The 18,490-nt window shown below is 40.8% G+C and overlaps 1 protein-coding gene across 3 annotated transcripts in view; it reads right to left on the bottom strand.

Moving 5' to 3' along the window:
- Window positions 1-4,512: 4,512 nt before the first annotated feature.
- LOC131242286 (protein BLISTER) overlaps window positions 4,513-18,490 on the bottom strand; it is a 29,715-nt gene continuing 15,737 nt past the window's right edge. Inside the window, exons 7-14 of one of the 3 annotated variants that reach the window (XR_009169575.1) lie at window positions 18,280-18,356; window positions 13,001-13,068; window positions 12,361-12,474; window positions 11,388-11,584; window positions 11,061-11,129; window positions 9,470-9,625; window positions 4,748-5,113; window positions 4,513-4,645 (exon numbers count right to left, since the gene is read on the bottom strand). Coding sequence is in view for 1 of the 3 variants with exons in the window: in XM_058240837.1 (XP_058096820.1) it covers window positions 5,033-5,113; window positions 9,470-9,625; window positions 11,061-11,129; window positions 11,388-11,584; window positions 12,361-12,474; window positions 13,001-13,068; window positions 18,280-18,356 (762 nt within the window). In the remaining 2 variants the exon portion in view is untranslated. Of the gene's footprint in view, window positions 5,114-9,469; window positions 9,626-11,060; window positions 11,130-11,387; window positions 11,585-12,360; window positions 12,475-13,000; window positions 13,069-18,279; window positions 18,357-18,490 lie in introns of all 3 variants that reach the window. The other 2 variants (XM_058240837.1, XR_009169576.1) reach the window with 2 other exon arrangements.

The following is an 18,490-nucleotide window of genomic DNA, read 5'->3' as shown; positions in this document are numbered from 1 at the left end:
TCCTTCAGATCGGATGTGGTTGGCAGAGGAACCCGATTGGAATTAGGGTTGCCTCGTATGCATATGTGGCTTACATGCATAGCATTGCTTGAGTGCAATTATACTGCATAGCGTGCTTGTGGATTATCATTGCATAGTATCCTCATGAGATGGATTGAACACCACATCAACATCGTAGTTATACTGATGAGACCACCACAGCGGCATCGTGGTTGTTATTTGTAGGCACCGAAAATTTGGATTTCTTATACTGGGTCCCAGACCCTGAGTGAAATTCCCTAAACCTTGAGTGATACCCTCGAGCCTCATCGTCGATATCGGGCGGATGCCATAGGTCACCTGCTGCCGAATACCATAGTACGCCCGACTCTCGTCGATGTGGTCAGGTGAGAAGAGGTCTGGTCATGCCTAGCTAAAGAGTTAGAGCAATTGGGTTTAACCAGCCCTCAAAATGGGTCCGCTATTGGCGTGCCAAGTGGGTATTGGCATGGCTATAGGCCCCCCACTGACAAGGCGGGTATGCAAGGCCTCTATTTAATAAGTTTCGGACTTATTCTGAATACTAGGTCCCGGTGATTCCCAATGATGATAACTATATTGTGATGTAGACTTTTAGAGGAGGATTTATATGTCTGCATACATCCAGTATATCTTTGCATATCATCACTTGCATTGCATTATGCCCTCTTGGCTTATGTAGTATTACTTAGTCACCTTGCTTCAGTTATTGTACTCTGATATTTTGATTATTATTACATGCTTGTACACTACGCACACACGAGTCTACTCACTAGGCTTTTTACCAAAGCTTCCTATTTCTCTTCTTTTTTTTTTTTTAAAGGGTAAGAGTAACTTTGAGGACATAGCATTCTCAATGCAATGTGTCTATTTTGTGATCTGGCTATATCGACGTTGTATACATATGGTAAAAGCATTGTACTTGTAACCATCAGAATTTATAATGGAAACTGTTGCTTAGTATCATGATTACAGACGATCGTGCTCAGGTATTATTATTTAAAAAAAAAAATCAATCAAAAATCTTCCTTGTGGTGCGCCGAACTTGGGACTTGGTGTATGGAAGTCGAGTGCCGGATTTGGGACATCACGGAAGTTGTCTATCCCCGAATTTGGGGCGTGACAACTTAAGGAAGAGGGACATCATAATTACCAACATTTATCTCTGCTGCATGGCCAATGAGGAATCGGTTGATCACCTTTTCATTAATCGTCCATTCACCATTCAAGTGTGGTCGGCTATTCCCAACTCTTTCAATATAGCGTGGTGTCTCCCTTCCTCTTCTAATGGTCTGGTTAAAGCTTGGTTTGGGCTTAGAATAGGGAAACAAAGAATGACATCGTAGAGAATGTGTCTACTGGCAGTCTGGTTGTCAGTTTAGGAAGAAAGAAACGGGAGATGCTTTTCTAAGATCTCTAAATCTTCAGGTTCAACCATTACGAGAGTCCAACATTTTTTAGCAGAATGGGGACTTGTTCTTCTCAATATTTAGGCTGTATTTTGCTTTTGTTTGGAGGTTGTTTCTCTCGCTATCTCAGCCGGAGACCCCTCTTTCTCTTGTTTTTTGTTTCTTATTAATATACATGTTGTCACCTTTTTAAAAAATATATATATATTCTTACCTGACCGTGTGATGATTTTTGCTACTTTGTTTAGTTTAATGATTGATATCAAATAAAGAGAGTATAAGTCTAGTCACTCAACCTGGTGACCTGGGTAGATTTTACATGACCAAGACGAAGATGGTGGGCTTACTCGAGCCATCTTCCACAAGTCAACCATTGAGAAATTTTATCCATGAAAACCCTAATGGGAAGCCGTAACTGTTGCATACGGTCCAAGCTCAGCTCAAATAATCAGGCTTGAATTGTAACCCGAGTCCAGCCCTCAGGCTTGATACCCCAATTCAAGTCTGGTCGAGGTGAGCCAAGCCCGAAAGCCTGACAGGCCAGCCTAGTCCATTGACAACCCTCCACATCTGAAACAATGGCAAAACGGCAAATGTGAGGTGTTTGTACATCTTGTAAAATGGCATAGGCATGTGGGGTGCTAAAATGAGCACATAAACATACTTTGGGATGGTGGGCGGTACATGTAGGGCACTTCCAGATGAATGGTTGAAAGATGGGCTCCATAAGCCATGCAAAGATGATCATTTCTTCTTCTCCAAGGCATATTTGGATTAAGAAAATGAGAATGGGATTTTAGTAAATTCATGATTTACATTGAATTTGGCAATTTTGGAAGTTACTATTTGGAAATCAACTACATTTGAAGGACACTTGCATGTTAGAGCATTATTGTGAAGGAACTACTTTTATGTCTTTTAAAAAGTCTCTCATTTTCAAAATTTGAGTTTTTTAAAAAGTTTAAATTTACCTCAAATTTATGGACTTATGAATTTGAAATATCCATAAATTTAGCAAATTCAATATAGAAAAACTTGAAAAATAAAATCCGTCAATTTCACAAATCCCTATTCCAAATTCCTTACCCCCAAAGAGCCCTTAAAATGAATTAGAAGTAATCTTTCTAATATGAGCAAGGAAATGAAAAGGAGACATTTTTTAAAAGATGCAATAGTGGATGAAAACAACATTTTCGGAAAATTTGTTTTGATGGAAACAACAGTTTCAGCCAGCTCAACACAGGCCGTGTGCGAGTGTCCATGTTTGTTAGAGAGCGAATATCTTCACGGGAAAGGAGCTTCTTTTTTTCATATTCATATGTTGCTTTATTGTGGATAACTCATCAACTGGTGTGTGTGTGTGTGTGCACGCGCGAGGATGATTCATCTGAGTGTTGTGAATCATGCTGATTTTTGGCATCAAGGCCCCATAAAGGGTGTTGTACGTGATGGACGGCTTGGATTTCATGAACTAAGTGGTCTCTATCGGGACACGCTGTGCATCATGAACGTAACTGAATACAAAAATGATCAGAAGCGAGTCACATTTTCCAACGCCATGTGATATGCCAGATTCAAGCCACTCCACTCCGCCTTTCCCTAAAAACAGGCCGGTTTGACATCCAATCTACAGAAAAACCCTATGCTAAAAACAGACCAATCCACTCACCATCTGGGCTACACGATAGGAAACAATTGATCACCGCCAATTTGGTCTAAAGTACACGTGGCACACTTGATACCATCTGATTTTTCATCAGCTGTTTTCTATTGTAGGGCCAACGTGTTAGGCAGGTTGGATATTGTACACAAGACAGGTAGACAATTAATACACAAAGCAGTTGCTCATGGACGGAAACGGATTGGCTACTCCCCCTGCTACCAGCCAATGGCTGGTGGTCGGTGCTTGTGGGCCCCACCATGATGTATGTGTTGCATCCATACCGTCCATATATTTTTCCAGATCATTTTATAGTATGAGACAAAAAATGAGGTATATCCAAATCTCAAGTGGACGACATTACAGGAAACAGTGTTGAATGAGCGTCGACCATTAGAAATCTTTTGGGGGCCATAAAAGTTCTGGATCAAGCTGATTCTTTTTTTTCCATCATCTAGGCATGTATGACCTAATCAACAGATTAGATATCAAATAAACAGTAGAGTGGGCCTTAGGAGGATTTTAATAGTAGATATCCAATCAATATTGTTTTCCTGTGGCCTGGTCAACCTGAGATTTATATCCCTCTCATTTTTAAGGATCAAGCCCTAAAATGATCTGTAAAAATGGATGAACGGATTGGATGAAACACATACGTCATGGTGGAGCCCACATAGCACCGACCACCAGCCAAGGGGCTGGTGGCAGGGGGGTAGCCAATCCGTTTCCGTCAAGGATGGCGACTGGCCAACCCCGCATCAGGGAAGCGGATTGGCTGGTGTACCACACACCAGTTATATTTACGTCAGCAAGTTCTGTGGGTCCCATCATGAGGTATGTGTTATATCCAAACCGTCCATCCACTTTTTCAAGCTCGTCGTAAGGCATGAGACGAAAAATAAGACAGATCTAAAGATAAAGTGGACCACACTGCAAAAAACAGTGGGGGGATTGAACGTCTACCATTGAAACCCTTTTGGGGGTCACATAAGTTTTGGACCAACATGAAATTTGTTTTTCCTCTTCATACTGGTATTTTTGACCTTATGAACAGATCGGATGGAAAACAAACGTTACAGTGGACCCTACGAATTCTTAAACGGTGAAAATCATTATCCCCCCTGCTATTTTTGGTGTGGTCCATCTGAGCTTTGTACATGATTCATTTTTTGGCTAATGCTCTAAAATTATCTCAAAAATGGATGAACGGTGTGGATATAATAAATACGTCATTGTGGGTCCCATACAACTTTGATATCCTTTGAACCGTTGGTACAACTCAGAGCTTCGAGGAGCGACGAGACGTATCTACACCAGCTATGTAGCTGATGTATGGTACACCAGCCAATCCGCTTTCCTGCATCAGAATCAAAGGGTAAGATTGGCAAGAAACAACAGATACGATGTCATCCGCCCGGGGCCCAATTGAATCAACATTCATTCATAATCAGTTTTATATAGAGTTTCCACAAATGTCATTTTACAACAACGCATACTCAATGGAACGACCTCAGTGTCTTTTACACTTCCATTCTCAAGCCTTGACCGATGCCGCAACCTCCAAAAACAAGAGAGCAATAAAATATGTGAAAAGGAAGGGAAAAAAAAAATACAACAAAAGGCAATGGAAATAACAATCTTCTATTGGTTGATTTTGTACCACCGAATCTCCACTGTCGCTGCAACAGACATGCAAAGAAAAATTCCACGGACCAGCAACATCCTGGTATCAGTCCGGTGCTTTGGTCATGGAGAGTCCCGAGGGGCTGTCTTTCATTATTTGTTGAAAAGGAATGATGAAGGACATTAGCATATGTAAGAAACGCTTGATTTTCCTCTGTAGCAATGAATGGACTAGATTCGATGCCTCATAATGTACAGGTGGTGACCCATAATTCACCACAAAAGAAATTGAGCAGTTTTGCCCTTCCCTGCTGTCTTGCCATTACAGAAGCTTGCTAGTGCGGCGCTTCGATGGTCCTCCAGGGAAGAGTTTCATAATCCAACCCAAGACCCTCTCCACCACCTGCTTGGAGAAAAAAAAAAAAAAATACAAACCCATGTGTCAATTATCAAAAGGGTAGGCTGCCAGTCAGTTCACTACAGTAGGCAAGCGCTTGGATTAGCAATGTCATAAGGCGCATGTTATTCAACAAAAGTGGGATAGCTGGGTCGGGTTATTGAATGGCTGTGTCTCTTAATCTCTTTGTTGATTTTTGTATAAATGAGGTAATCAGCTCAGGGGGTAGTTAGGGCTGCAACTTGGGTTTGGGTCAACCTGAACCCATTTGACCCAACCCAAGTGGGGTCGGGTTGTCCAGGTCCTCGGGTTGGGTCCAGGTTGGGAAATGCCAACCTAAATTGAACTCAGGTTGGATTCAGCTTGAGCAAATTTGGCTCAGATTAGTTCGGGTTGAAAATAATCACGTGGCTGGGTCAGGTTGAGGTCGGGTCAAGTATAGAGGACTTTGGGATGGGCACCTCGGGTTGGAATTTGAGTTGAGTCCTCTTTAGGTTTGGGTTGGACAGGGATTGCCCCTCAACCTAACTTAACCACCCCAAGTTGCACCCATAGGGGTAATAGTATGATTTAGTTGGATGATTCCTCATCATCCAACTCCCCATTAGAAGTGTTCTAGTTTGATCCTAAAATCTCTCTTTTTTTCTTTTCATTCTTTTCATTCCTTTTTTTTTTTTTAATTTTCTTCTTTTTTTCTTTTTTTCTTTTTTTTGTGGGGGTGGGGGCGGTGTGGGTAGAGTTATGGAGAAGAATCAATGGCACTGTGGAGAAAGGCTATATTTAGAAAATATGATGATAATGGAGATGAGCTATGGTCTAACTGAAATTATGGCCCATGATAGGGTAATGGGGGAGAAGAATATATGTAGCCGAACCCAATTAGTTGGGATAAGGCTTAGACAATGACGATGATGATGGGGATGAATGGTTTCCAAGGGTGGGTAGGCATGAGAGGAGCCAGTAGATACTAGATACCTTCTTTGTAGGGTAGGAAGTATATTTAGCAGTGGAATCCATTTCACTATTAGTGCAGCTGGTGGCTCTTGGATTAATTGGAACAATGGAAATGGATCCATACAATCAAGTAAAAATCAGATGGATTGATAGAATAGAGTGATACAAAGCATGGGGTATCAGGGGAAAAAAATAGGGTGACATTTTGGAAAGATATCCAGATAGGCGATGCTCTGTTGGGGGGGTGTGGCGTCTTTCCAGTCCTCAATCGAGATCTCCCCTTTCAAAGACGGAAAGGTGGACTGCTATGAGGTGATTGGGGGAGTTGTTGTGTGGAGTGTTGTGACTCTGGAGAACTCTTAATGACAAGGAGACTAGTGTATGGTAGCCTCTTGGACAAGCTCAAAAGGCATATGGTGATCCTATTGCTGGCTATTAAAAAAACATATGGAAGTAGATGTCAAACGGTCTCTTTATTGTGAAATCTTTTTTTACCCAAATCACTTGCCCATTTGAAAGCTTTAATTCATCATATGCAAAAGTGTGAAAAGCCCATGTCCCACCGACAGTTCAGGCCTTTGCACAGGCTGCCATGGTGAGGTGATCTTTGCTCTGTCCCATATGGAGATTTTGGTTCACATGAGGCTGCTCTCCTAGCCTTAAAAAGGACTCCTATCTTTTCTTCCCTTCCCACACAAAGCTTTCCATCAAAGGGAAAGTAGGTTCTGTGTTCTGATGGGTTAGGGATTATTTTCCGGGGCGTTAGAGATTTTTGGAATGTATAAACGAAATTAAGCCACTAGTATCTCACATGGATGCATCTTGTTCTCTTAATCAAAGAAAAGCCAATGAGGTGGCCAATCGGCTCACAGGAGGTGGACTGCTCAAGTGAGAAGAAGTTTACTCACTTTTCGTTGCTTAAGGTCTTTGTAAGAATTTTTCTTTTTTGAAGGATAGATCTTTGCAAGGTTTCTTCCATGCTTTAAGAAATTCTCGTGACAAAGAAATTAGAACATAAAATAGAGTGGGATAATCATCCAAGAAATGTTCATAACCCAAAATTTTGTCCCATAAAACATGGCCAATCTTATATCTATCCTATAAAATTTCCCCTTCAGTTTGATTGGTATTCGGCAATCTCATAGAACTTACGAGCAGCATCAATGGGTAATAAGATGAGGAAAAGTAGACTTACATGGTTTGGCCATGAGCAATGAAGACCAAGAACTGCACCAGTTAGGAGTGAGTGGGTTCAAGTTGAAGCTCAAAAAGGGCAAGGGGAAGGCCCAAAAGAGCGTGAATGGAGGTAGTAAGACAAGACTTGATAACCTATGGTTTTAACGGAGGATATCGTCCTTGATAGAGTGGATTCACAGAACAGGACTCATGTAGCCAACCAGAATTAATTGGGATGAGGCTAAGATGATGATGATGATGATGATGAATCATCCAAGACAGATTTAATCCACCCAAAAGCCTACAGCAAAGGTTTATTATTATTATTTTTAATTGAAACATCGAGAATAAAATACAACTGATAAAGGTAGTTTCAACTTTCAATATAAGCCAAGAACATTATCATATGCAAGGAGCTTTTACGTTCAAGTAACTCTATCACACAGATCTCATAGATCCCACCCACCATTTTGGGATATAAAGTAAATCATAAGCAATGAGTTACAACTGATAAAGGTAAATTCAATACAAAGCAACATTCACACATGACACATGCATGCAGATCTCTGTTCTCAGTATTAGAGTTGGACGCAGCAACATCAGGAAATCAGAATGTACGTTAACTTCATAAGTATAAGCAGGTGAAAATATTTAAAGGTTACAACTGATATATAAATGCGAACAAAATGTCAATGAGAAGCTAAAACAATTGTAAGCGGTTAATGAGGTTTTTTCGTGATTGTTTGGTGCACACTTTCAACGCAGCAATTACCTAGACAGAAATGCTAAAGTGATTTACAGAAGACGTGCCACGATGGCACATGTGTGGGCCACACTGAAGATTCTCTAGCCCAAGGATCAGGCCAATTAACTAATCATCATGTAGTGAACCAGCCTGTTTCTTGTGATATATAACACATTCATGGTAGGGCCCTCCCAATGAATGGTCCTGGTTTCACACACCCATGCAATGAATTGCCTCATTGGTCTCTCTTCATACGAATCACCTTAGCACTTCCCTATTTAAAAAGATAAGCATTCCTGTTGCTTACATGTGTTGAATGTTGATGGATGTGTACTCATGCATCATGGACAATGACAGATATGAAATATACACAATACCAGCATGTATGTATGCATGCAAATGCATGCGTCCATAAGATGTGTGGGTCACTGTCTTTTCATATGAAGCAAAATTGTTACCTTCAATGTTGTCGAATTGCATATGCGATCATGTGCGATTGCATCACAATAGCGTATGCAACCACATATATTTTTGTTTATTTTTATTTTTATTTTATTTTATTTTTGAAAAATTTTTAAAAAAAATTTATGGAAAAATTCAAAAAAAAAAAAAAAAAGTAAAAAGAAGGAAAAAAATTTTAAAAATTAAGGGTAACTTTCCTAAGTTAATAAATAACTAATTTTACACATTTAAAATATATGTGAGAGAAATAAAATCAATTAAACAATGAATTAAATAACAAGTGCACGAATCTTTATCTTCAACTGATGACAATGCATATTTTGTCACTACCGCTGAGGCAGTAAAAGGAAAAGAAAGGAAAAAAAAAAAACTTGATCTTCCAACTTCCAAGAGAGGAAGTGTATTTGGGGGGGGGGGGGGGGTGAGATTAAGACCACTTGGAAGTAAGAAATATAAAAGAGAGATTAAGACCACTTGGAATTAAGAAATGTAAGAGAAGAATAGAGTAAAAGAGTTTTAGAGTGAGAAAATTGCAAATGGGGGAGGTTTGGAAGCCTTCTTATAGACAAAAAGTTATTTTTTTACAAAAAAAAATAATAATGTTCCAACCGTTGGCAAATATGTGATCGCATATGTTGTATGCAATTGCATACATTGCATATGTGATCACATATTTTCGCATATGCCACATATGCGATCGCATATGTGCCAGATCGCATATGCGATCTGCATATGGATATGCGCACATGACAACAATGGTTAAATTCATGAAATACTTCATCAGCAGCTGTAGGCCATAAATATCATACACCATTAGCAACAAATAAACCAAAGGCAGGATACAGGAAGTAGCTGCCCAACAATAAATCTACAGAAATCTCAGCAGATCAAAATATCAGAAGAATAAAATTTCTTATTCTCAAAGAAACAACGAATAAGCTCAATAACTCGCTTCTAGAAGGGGAAGTAAAATTTAACCCAAGAACAAACCCCCAAAAAAAACAAAAAACAAAGGTAAATGGTACCTCATCCCCTTCATCTGCATACACTGCACTGTCAGGCATGCTGGTGGATTCTGTTGGTCTAGTTAGGGCATTGTCATGGGCCATACGTTGAGCGGTCAAAAGCTCTAATCTCTGGGTCTGAACTTCCAGTTTTTGGGATAACTCCTTGTTCAAGTCCTTCAACAATAAAGTTCATAAAATAAACAAGAATGTAACAAGAGGAGACAAAGCAATGAGCATACTCCAATCTAACAATTTCAAAGTGCCAACGTTTTAAATCTGCCGTGTGTGTGTGTGTGTGCACTTTTTATGCTCCAATTTATGAGTTGCCACTTGTGCAGATCCTACCCTGTTGTACAAACTTCATTTTGTATTATGAATTTAAAAGAAGAAAGATCAACTTCCACACGGACACAGCATAATGAAAGGAAAGGTAAATACAACATCATCTCCCAAGCTAAAAGGGGTTCCTATTGAGATATCATTGCTTCCTTCATGATGGATCTTTTCTTCTTCCTTTTCTTAACATTCAGATTTGGACATCTGATATGATCTCTCTTTTTACATTTCTAGAAAATTTTCAAAGTTGAGCATGTGCTTCTACATTGACAATGAATAGGATTTAGCTGCACATGAGGAAAGAGAGAGATTGTCGGTGTTGCTTGTCAAATTGTTTATGAAACACACTTGAACATGATCCTCTAGGGTGCATGATGAAGTGACACTTAGGCGTGCTTGTCCGTTTGTCCTGAGATATGATCCCCATCACCACATTAAGATGCTTCCTGGCCCAGTCAGATTTAAGAGAATCTATAATGATTTCAAACTGCAAGATTCATGGTCCACTCTTTACCAATACAGGAATATAATCAGAAACATCGTATTATCTATTTCAGCATCCTGAACTTTTCACCGATGTCAGTCTAAGGGCTGCATGCTCTACCCATGTAATATAGCTCCCCAAGCAAACCTCAAATCATCTCAGCAGTTTCATTGGGTCTGCCAATCTCATGAAAGATAAAGAATTAGAGACCATTCCTGCAACATGCTTGAAGAGATTGGATCTAACTATCCCTGTTATAAGGTACTAGTGGGTATGGCATGTGTAATACACATGGAGAGAGGCAGGGAGAGAGTTCCAAGGAAGAGGGTGCCGGCTACGTGTGTGCACGTGCACCCAGAGGTGCAGGATACACGCAGACATGGTGAGTGTGGAGAGAGGAAAAATGATGTCGGCCCCTGAAAATTTAAAATGGCAGGAAGCCCCACAATGAAGACACAAAGACATTCAAATTACTTAAATACCTTTCTGTACATTGGAAATCCCTTTGAATGCCCCTTTTAAGACCCAAGGTGGACAACTCTCCGAAGACTAATTGCATGGGTAAAAGTGTCTATAGCTACTCGCATTATATATGGTAGAGATATATGCTACTGTATAATAGACATTTGAAACTGGACCACAGATTACTGAATAAATTAGTTTCATCTCTTAACCTGTTGGGTTACAGAAAGCTTCTCTTACACACCCAGTGAGTTTCTGTGACAAGCACCAGGCGTGTGTCAAAGTTAACCTGAAAAATAATGAGTTCTTTTAGCATCATGCAGTTACCTTCAGCTTGGTACTATTAGATGACTCAACTGACAAGGCCCGCATCAACTCTTCCTTCTCCAATGCTAACTGCAAACAAGTAATGCTCTTCACTTTTTTTTTTTTGTAAAGGTATTGCATTTTAAAAGTGGAAAGGTAATCTGCGTCATAGAATCCAGACTTCAGAAGAGGAAGATTTACATCAACAAATAAACAATTTGACATAATCTGCTCTGATGATTTCCTCTAACCAAAAAACATTTATGGTTTTCTATAACCAAAGCTTTTTAATCCCCATAGAACCGCACAAAATGAAAGAAACATAGAACATGGCACAACAATCCCTACCTCAGAAATCAAAGAATTAATGTTGCTAATCATTCTAAGATGGTCATGTGGGATTGCATCAGATGCATCTGAGAGACCAAATTGTCTGTGTTCTTGTGGCAAGAGGAAACTGGGTAAATTACTTGACGGAACAGAAGACCCAATTGTTTGAGCATCATTGTTGACAGTATCAAGCACCCTGTCTGAAACAGTATCATCTGCATCAACAAGAATCAAAACTTCAAAGATCTTTAGGAGATCATTGGGGCTAAAAATTAATATTAACAGGAACCATATAACAATAAATTGTAAGGGGTTTCAACTGATTTCTATTATCAACACCACATGACTGAAGCATGGCATGAGGATGAATAAAATGACCAACAGCAAACCCTGGCTCAAGCTGGGGCCTGCTCAAAGGGGGTGATGTTTTACTCCTCCATCCTTATAGCTATGCATTAACTTAGTCAAACTAAATCACTGCCACATATATAGCATTAATAACAGCATTATGCATCGCCATTGCTTCTTATTTTTATTGGTCAGTGTTAAATGATATAAACTTAGTATTTTCAAGAGGTTTCTAAAAACCCACATGCACGTGCAAGGGCTACCATGTCCACGCCACAGCATGCTGGCAAACAAGCAAAATATCCAGGCTGTCCAGCAAGTGGGCCCCAACCTTGAAGATTATCTCAAAAATCAAGCTGGTCCGCTCAAAATCCTGGCCACAATGTTAGAACTAGGTGGACAGTTGAGGAAACTTCATCAAAGTCCTATTTAGCCATATGTTTGTTCTACAATTGTAATCCACCTGATCAGCAGACTGACCCTATTCTTGAGCCAAGGCATCTATAGGGTGGGTTCCCCCTAGTGGATGGGTTGGGTCTCGTAGCTATGTGCCGTGATGGCATAAATGATGGCATGTAAATGAACTGCCTTGGACGTGAGTGACACGCGCGCGCGCGCGCACGCGTGCATACCTAAAGCATACCTAAGTCTTCTGTAGAAGTTGATTCATCTCTCGTGATAGTTGGGGACTTGCCAGCCTCAATAACTTTTCCACTGGTAGATGCTTTCCGTAGCTTAGACTGCAATAGCTTTTTCTCTGTCATGATAAGAAGTGTCAGAAATTGATAACAGCTACTAGAGGTATGCACACATTAAATAGTTACAACATCTGGAAAATGCGCATTGCACACACAGAACACTCAATGGCTAGGTCACACAGTTCAAACCACATGGTTTCCTTAAAAGGAGAAACAAATTTGTGAAAGGTGAAAAAAAAAAAAAAATTTCTCAAAGGCAAAAAAAAAAAAAAAAGAATAAATGCAGGAAAGAAAAATATAATTACACTAAAACCACTTGTTGTAGGGACAAGGAACAGAACAAATCAATTCAGTAATAGGCCATAAATAGTCACAATAAGCAGGTGGTGTTCTTGGAAGAACAGGTTTTGAAGATGATGAAGAAAAAAAAGGGTGTTCTGAGAAGAAGAAGACGATGAATAGTATGAATTTGTTCCATACAAGCTCCCAGCAGGTTTTGAATGAGTACACTACGCATTACAAACAGTAAACAGCATCTTAACAGGATTTGAGAGTGGACCATTACATGTTACTTGATCAAATTACCTTCTTTCAGGGCATCAATTGTGGACTGCAAATCCTGACGCTCTTTCTCAAGGCTAGACACTTTCCGTCTGAATGGATTCAAAAAGAAAGGATTTTAGTTAAAGAGTCTTAATGTCACTGAGCTCTGACATATTATAACACAAAACATAAGTGTCCTGTAACAAGAGATTCTGAAAAGAACTACTGGAGATTGCATTGTGCTCAATGGGAATGCAAAACATAAGAGGCTCCTCCATACGTGCTTGATGGGAAGATACAGGCCTCCATGGATTCCATATTCATGCACTCGGTAACACAACCAATGGATGCAATTCAACCAATAGACTGTCTAAAGCATTGACAATGGGGCAATGGGTTCCAGTGATCAAGGCTCAGTTGTAGGGAGGTAAGAAGGGACCATTCTCCATTTTTGTTTAAGGGTTCGATTAGAAGTGGAGTCCATCGGACTTGTGATTTTTGAGCTATGCAGTAAGATTGTCAAGAATTTTGTTCCTCACAATTGAGTCTCTTGTAAGCTTGGCAGATTTGGTTTCCTTGACAGGAAGGTTAGGAAATTTGAAGGGTCGAAAGTGCCCAGGGAAAGGGTTCCGGTGAGTGCTCATTGGGTCCTCCAATCCATTCACCAAACAGAAGTGGAGTCATTGCCAGCTTTCATGGTGGTGAGTTGTGCTCACTAGAGAAAGGGAGGGACAGCAAGAATACAGAGCCTGCAGGCTAAAGCTAAGGTGGAAAGGTGGAGAATTGTCGGAAGGTGATCTGATCCTTGCGGTGGACATCAGGGATAAACTAAACCTTTTAAGAAAAGGAGGGCTTACAAGATAATCTCCCATTTACTCAAGATTAGGGTGAGATTTTGAGACCATGCAGTCTCAAGTGGACAAATAACTCTCATTAAAGCAGCAATGTCAAACATGCCTTTATACTTAATGTCTCTATTCAAGTGTCCAAAGTCGGTCCTTTTGCCAGCTAGGGAGGCTGAGAAGGGACTCATGAAAGGGATTATAAGGGAAAAAGTTTCACCTGCTAAAATGGAAGATGTGTCAGCCTTACAAGGAGAGAGGTGGGCATTAAGGATTTTGAGAAGATAAATCTCGCATTACTGGGGAAATAGACATGGAGGTCTGGAAATGAAGAGGGGGCCTGGTAGAGGGAGATTATCGCAACTAAATACGGATGCCAGACAAGGCTTGGCAGGTAAGAGAATCTTCACTTTATGAAGCCTCAGTAATTTGGAAGGTGATATCCACAATTTGGAAGCCAAGTTCGAGGAAGGGGTAAGCCATGAGGTCCGCAATGGGGAAAGAACGTGGTTCTGGGAGGACATTTGGGTAGGGGACAATCCTCTAAAGGTGGAATTCCCTCGGTTGTTAAATACTACTATGAATCAAGATATCCCGGTTGCTAATTTCACTGACATAACAGGGGGAGGTGGGAAGTGTACTCCATACCGCAGAAACCTGCTCAATGATAAGGTGGAGGAATTTGTGAAGCTTCAAGGCTATCTTCTTAACTGCTCACTAGCGGTGAAGGAATGTGATAGGATGATTTGAAAAATGGACAAGCTTGGTCGATTCACAGTCCAGTCACTCTATTAGATGCTTCTATGTTCAGTAGGAGGTGGAAGAGGTGCTCAAATGAAGCAGCCAGGTGGAAGAGGTGCTCAAATGAAGCAGCCCCCACCCCCCGGGAAAAAAAAAAATAAAGTTGCAGCTAGTCGATGGACCATCTTTTCGTGATGTCCTTTTGCTCGGAAAATTTGGGAAAGCTTCTTCACCTCCTTTTGAGATATCTTGGGTGCTGTTGGGATCAGCTGGAGAGCTTTTATTGGCTTGGCATGGGATTGGGCTAAAGAAGGAGAGAACAACGACATGGAGGTTGGCGCTGTTAGCCGGCTTATGGACTATATGGGGAATAAAAAAAGAATATTTGTTTTCAGAATGTTCAAACCTTGAAAAGAGACGCAATTATTAAGGCTAAGCTCCTCGTTGTTGAATGGGCCGCCTCGTTAAAGAATGTATAGGAATGTAATTTTGCTTTTCTTTTGAGGATGTAAATTTTGGGGGATGTCATTCTTTGCGCCATCTCAGTTCTGGTGGGATCCATAGAGCCCTCAAAAAAAAAAAAAAAGTGGGTCCATGAATCAAATGAAGGATGATGGAAAGGCACATGCTGTTTGAAATATATTGCCATTTTCTCGAGTCAAGGGTGTTATCCTGGCCCATGTGATATTAGTAATGGGGCCCACAATTCAAATCCATGGTTTTTTTCGGGGGGGGGGGGAAGGTAATCCATGATATGTTCGAGTGCGGAAGTTAGTAAGTCTGGTTTTAGCGAGGCTTTACGCTCCCTTCGGGCCTAAGTAGCCCAGAAAGTGACCAAGGAGAAAGCTGATTAGTCAATGATAGTGGGGAGGACCAGCCGGGGGGGATGTTGTGTCCATGTCAAAGACAGTCTCAGATGAGGCCAACTCCACCCAAGTCTGAAAGGACTATCCTAGCCCATTGATGGGCTTTTAGCAATCATCATCAGGAGGGATCAAGGACATTCAAACTCGGGATCCAACTCTTCCCTATCCCCTTCACTCAGAGAAACTAGACCATTCTAGTCTGTTCCCTTATCTAAGAAAAGAAATCAAAGCAGATGGAGACAAATAGCAGGAATTGTGTGATTGTGGGAGCAGTTATGGCAGGCTAGGAGAATCTTGAAAAGAAGCTTCAGGAAGCTTCGATCATGAGGGAGGAGGTGAAGGATTATCTGCTGGGAGATCAGAAACATGTTGGACTTGTCCTGCGAGGGCAATGATGAGGATCGAACAGGATATTTTCAAGATCGAAGGGTAAACACAGTGAGCAGGGGGTGTGGGACTCAGTTTTGCAGTGGATAGGAAAGATAAAACAGAACTAGCAAACATAGCTTCATTGATGGTATATGATAAAGATGTAGCCCCAAGGAGCTTGATGACAGGGCACAGGAAGGCTGCAAGCAGCCAAAGGGAGAGAGAGGTTTCAAAATGAAGATTGCCTCTGGGAATGAGGTGTCTGGGAAATCCCAAGAGAAGATTAGCCATCAAGAACCAACAGAGGAGTGAATTTCGAAGTTGTATTGCTGCAGGAATCGAAACTAGATTCAATAGCAGTGGGATAGCCGATGAGCTGTGGAGATGCCCAAGGTTTTCTTTCTTACGGTAGGATCTGTTGGGGTGTCATTGTGTTGCGAAGCAGGGACAAGATAGTGATTAAGGACGAGTGTATTGATTCTTATTTGGTCTCGATTGTGGGCTCAGCTATTGGGGATAGTTTTAAATGGACTCTTTGTGCATTATATGGGCCAAATCATCCCAATGATCGTTCACAGATCTGGTTAGAATTATTGGAGGCCTGCGCAAGGTTGCCCTCCTGTGGTGTGTGGAGGTGGTTTTAACACGATCAAATTCTCATATAAAAAGCTGGGAGTTACCTGTGTCACGAAATCGATGAGGAACTTAGCCGAATTTGTAAACAACAACAATCTGGTCGATCCTCTGTCATATGGGAAACACTTAACACGGAGGAATAATCAGGAAAGGCCACTTATGTGCAAATTGGACAGATTCCTCATTATTGGGGTTCTCATTTTGGGGGTGTGGACACCTGTGCCCAATCATGTGGCAATCTGCTTGGAATCGTCCGCATTTCAGCGGGTCCATCCCATTTAGATTTCGGAATTGGTGTCTAGAGGAGTGGGATTACATCAATTTTATTGCTAACTGATGGAAGGATTGTGAGGTGGAGGGATGGACCGGATACAGGTGCTTGAGAAAGCTCCCAATTCCTTAAAGTTGAAGGAACAGAGTAATGTCAAATTTTCAGCAGATGAGTAAAAGAAAGAAGAAACCTTAAATTGCATTGTAGCTATTGACAGGGATGAGCGCTCCATTGATGAAGTGAAATCAATTGAAAGGGAAAGTCGTAAGGTGAAATACTTGGCAATATTAAACAGGAAGTAGCGTGAAGGCAAAAGACGAGGTCGACATGGTTAAAAGAATGGGATATGAATATGACATTTTTTTTCACATGATGCCTAATAATAGGTGTAGAGCTAATCACATCCACAAGCTAAAAATTGAGGAAAAATTTGTAGAGAATCAAGGCCATATCAAGGAGGCAATTGTTGACTTCTACTCCAGGTTGTACATGGGGAATTTTAGGAGGTTGTGTCTCGATGGGCTCTCCTTTATATCTCTGTCGATGGGGATGGAGGACTAGTTGGAAGGACGTTTTGAAGAGGAAGAAGTTGGCAGGGTGATTCATGAGAACATAAATAAATGCACTAGGGACAGATGGTTCCACAATATCATTCACCAGAAATGTTGGGGGATCATTAAAGATGAGATTATGAGTCTCTCTGAGTTCCGCACTAGATCCAGGCTGAGCAAAGGGCTGAATAAAACTTTCATCTCTCTAATCCCAAACATAGAAGATGCACCTGAAATTCAGGATTTTAGACCCATTACTTAGTAGGGATATCTACACAATTTTGGCTAAGGTCCTCTTAATTAGGCTAAGGGGGGTCTTAAGCATTGTAATCCCACCTTTCCGAGGAGCTTTTATCAAGGAGAAAGACGGAGGTTAGAGAGAGATTGGCCAACGAGCTTGTTGACTGTAGATCTTAAGCGAGAGACACATGGTCTTATGGGCTTCAGGGAAAGGTGGATTGGGCAGGTTGGAGAGCGCATCTCCATGGTATCCTTTTCAGTTCTCATGAATGGTTCGTAAGCCTCTCTTCTTCTTTTTTGCCTGCTTGAGAGAAATTTGTCTGGGTAACCCATCCCCCGATGCTGGAGTTTAGGGGTTGGTCGTTCTATGGCCTGCTGGGGCACTGGAGTGAGATTTTGGAGGCCAAGGCTAGGCTCGCTGGCATCAGGGTTTTGCATTCTTTTGTTTTGTTGATTTCGTTTGTGGTGTATCCCTATTTCTTGCCAGGGAGGTGGCAAAAGGGTTACCTCCTGCTTTGGCTGTGCGTTCTTGGTTTTCTTTGGTGAATAAAATTTGTCATCTTTCAGTTTTTTTAATAAAAAAATCAGGTAATTAGAGCTTAAACATTTGATGGCAAGATGTCGGCTATCTCAACTTAAAAATTCCATAGTCATGCCTGCAATGTCAGTTTAAACATTCGATGATTAGAGCTTACATCCAGTGGTTATCTCAGGTAATTATCTATTTCTCAGATTAGTTCTAGGCGAATTGATGTAAAGATATTTGGAATTATAAGCATAGAAGAAGCTTGGATGTATATCATACTTGTATGAAGTCATTTCAGCATTTGCTTTCTCCAAGTCCCTCTCCAACTTTAGCTCATTTGACCTCAATCTGAGTGCCTATACAAATAAATTACGTGAAAAACTCAGAACTAAGTTGATATAGCAAGCATCCATGATGAACATGAGACAAATTCACAGAAGGAAAAAAAAAATGATAATGAGATCTCTCAAACAGAAACATAAAATGCAAT

This window comes from Magnolia sinica, chromosome 4 (genome assembly GCF_029962835.1).
Source record: "Magnolia sinica isolate HGM2019 chromosome 4, MsV1, whole genome shotgun sequence".
In the NCBI taxonomy this organism is placed as follows: domain Eukaryota; kingdom Viridiplantae; phylum Streptophyta; class Magnoliopsida; order Magnoliales; family Magnoliaceae; genus Magnolia; species Magnolia sinica.
Note: the sequence above shows the minus strand (reverse complement) of the source record. Positions and strands in the feature narration are given on the sequence as shown.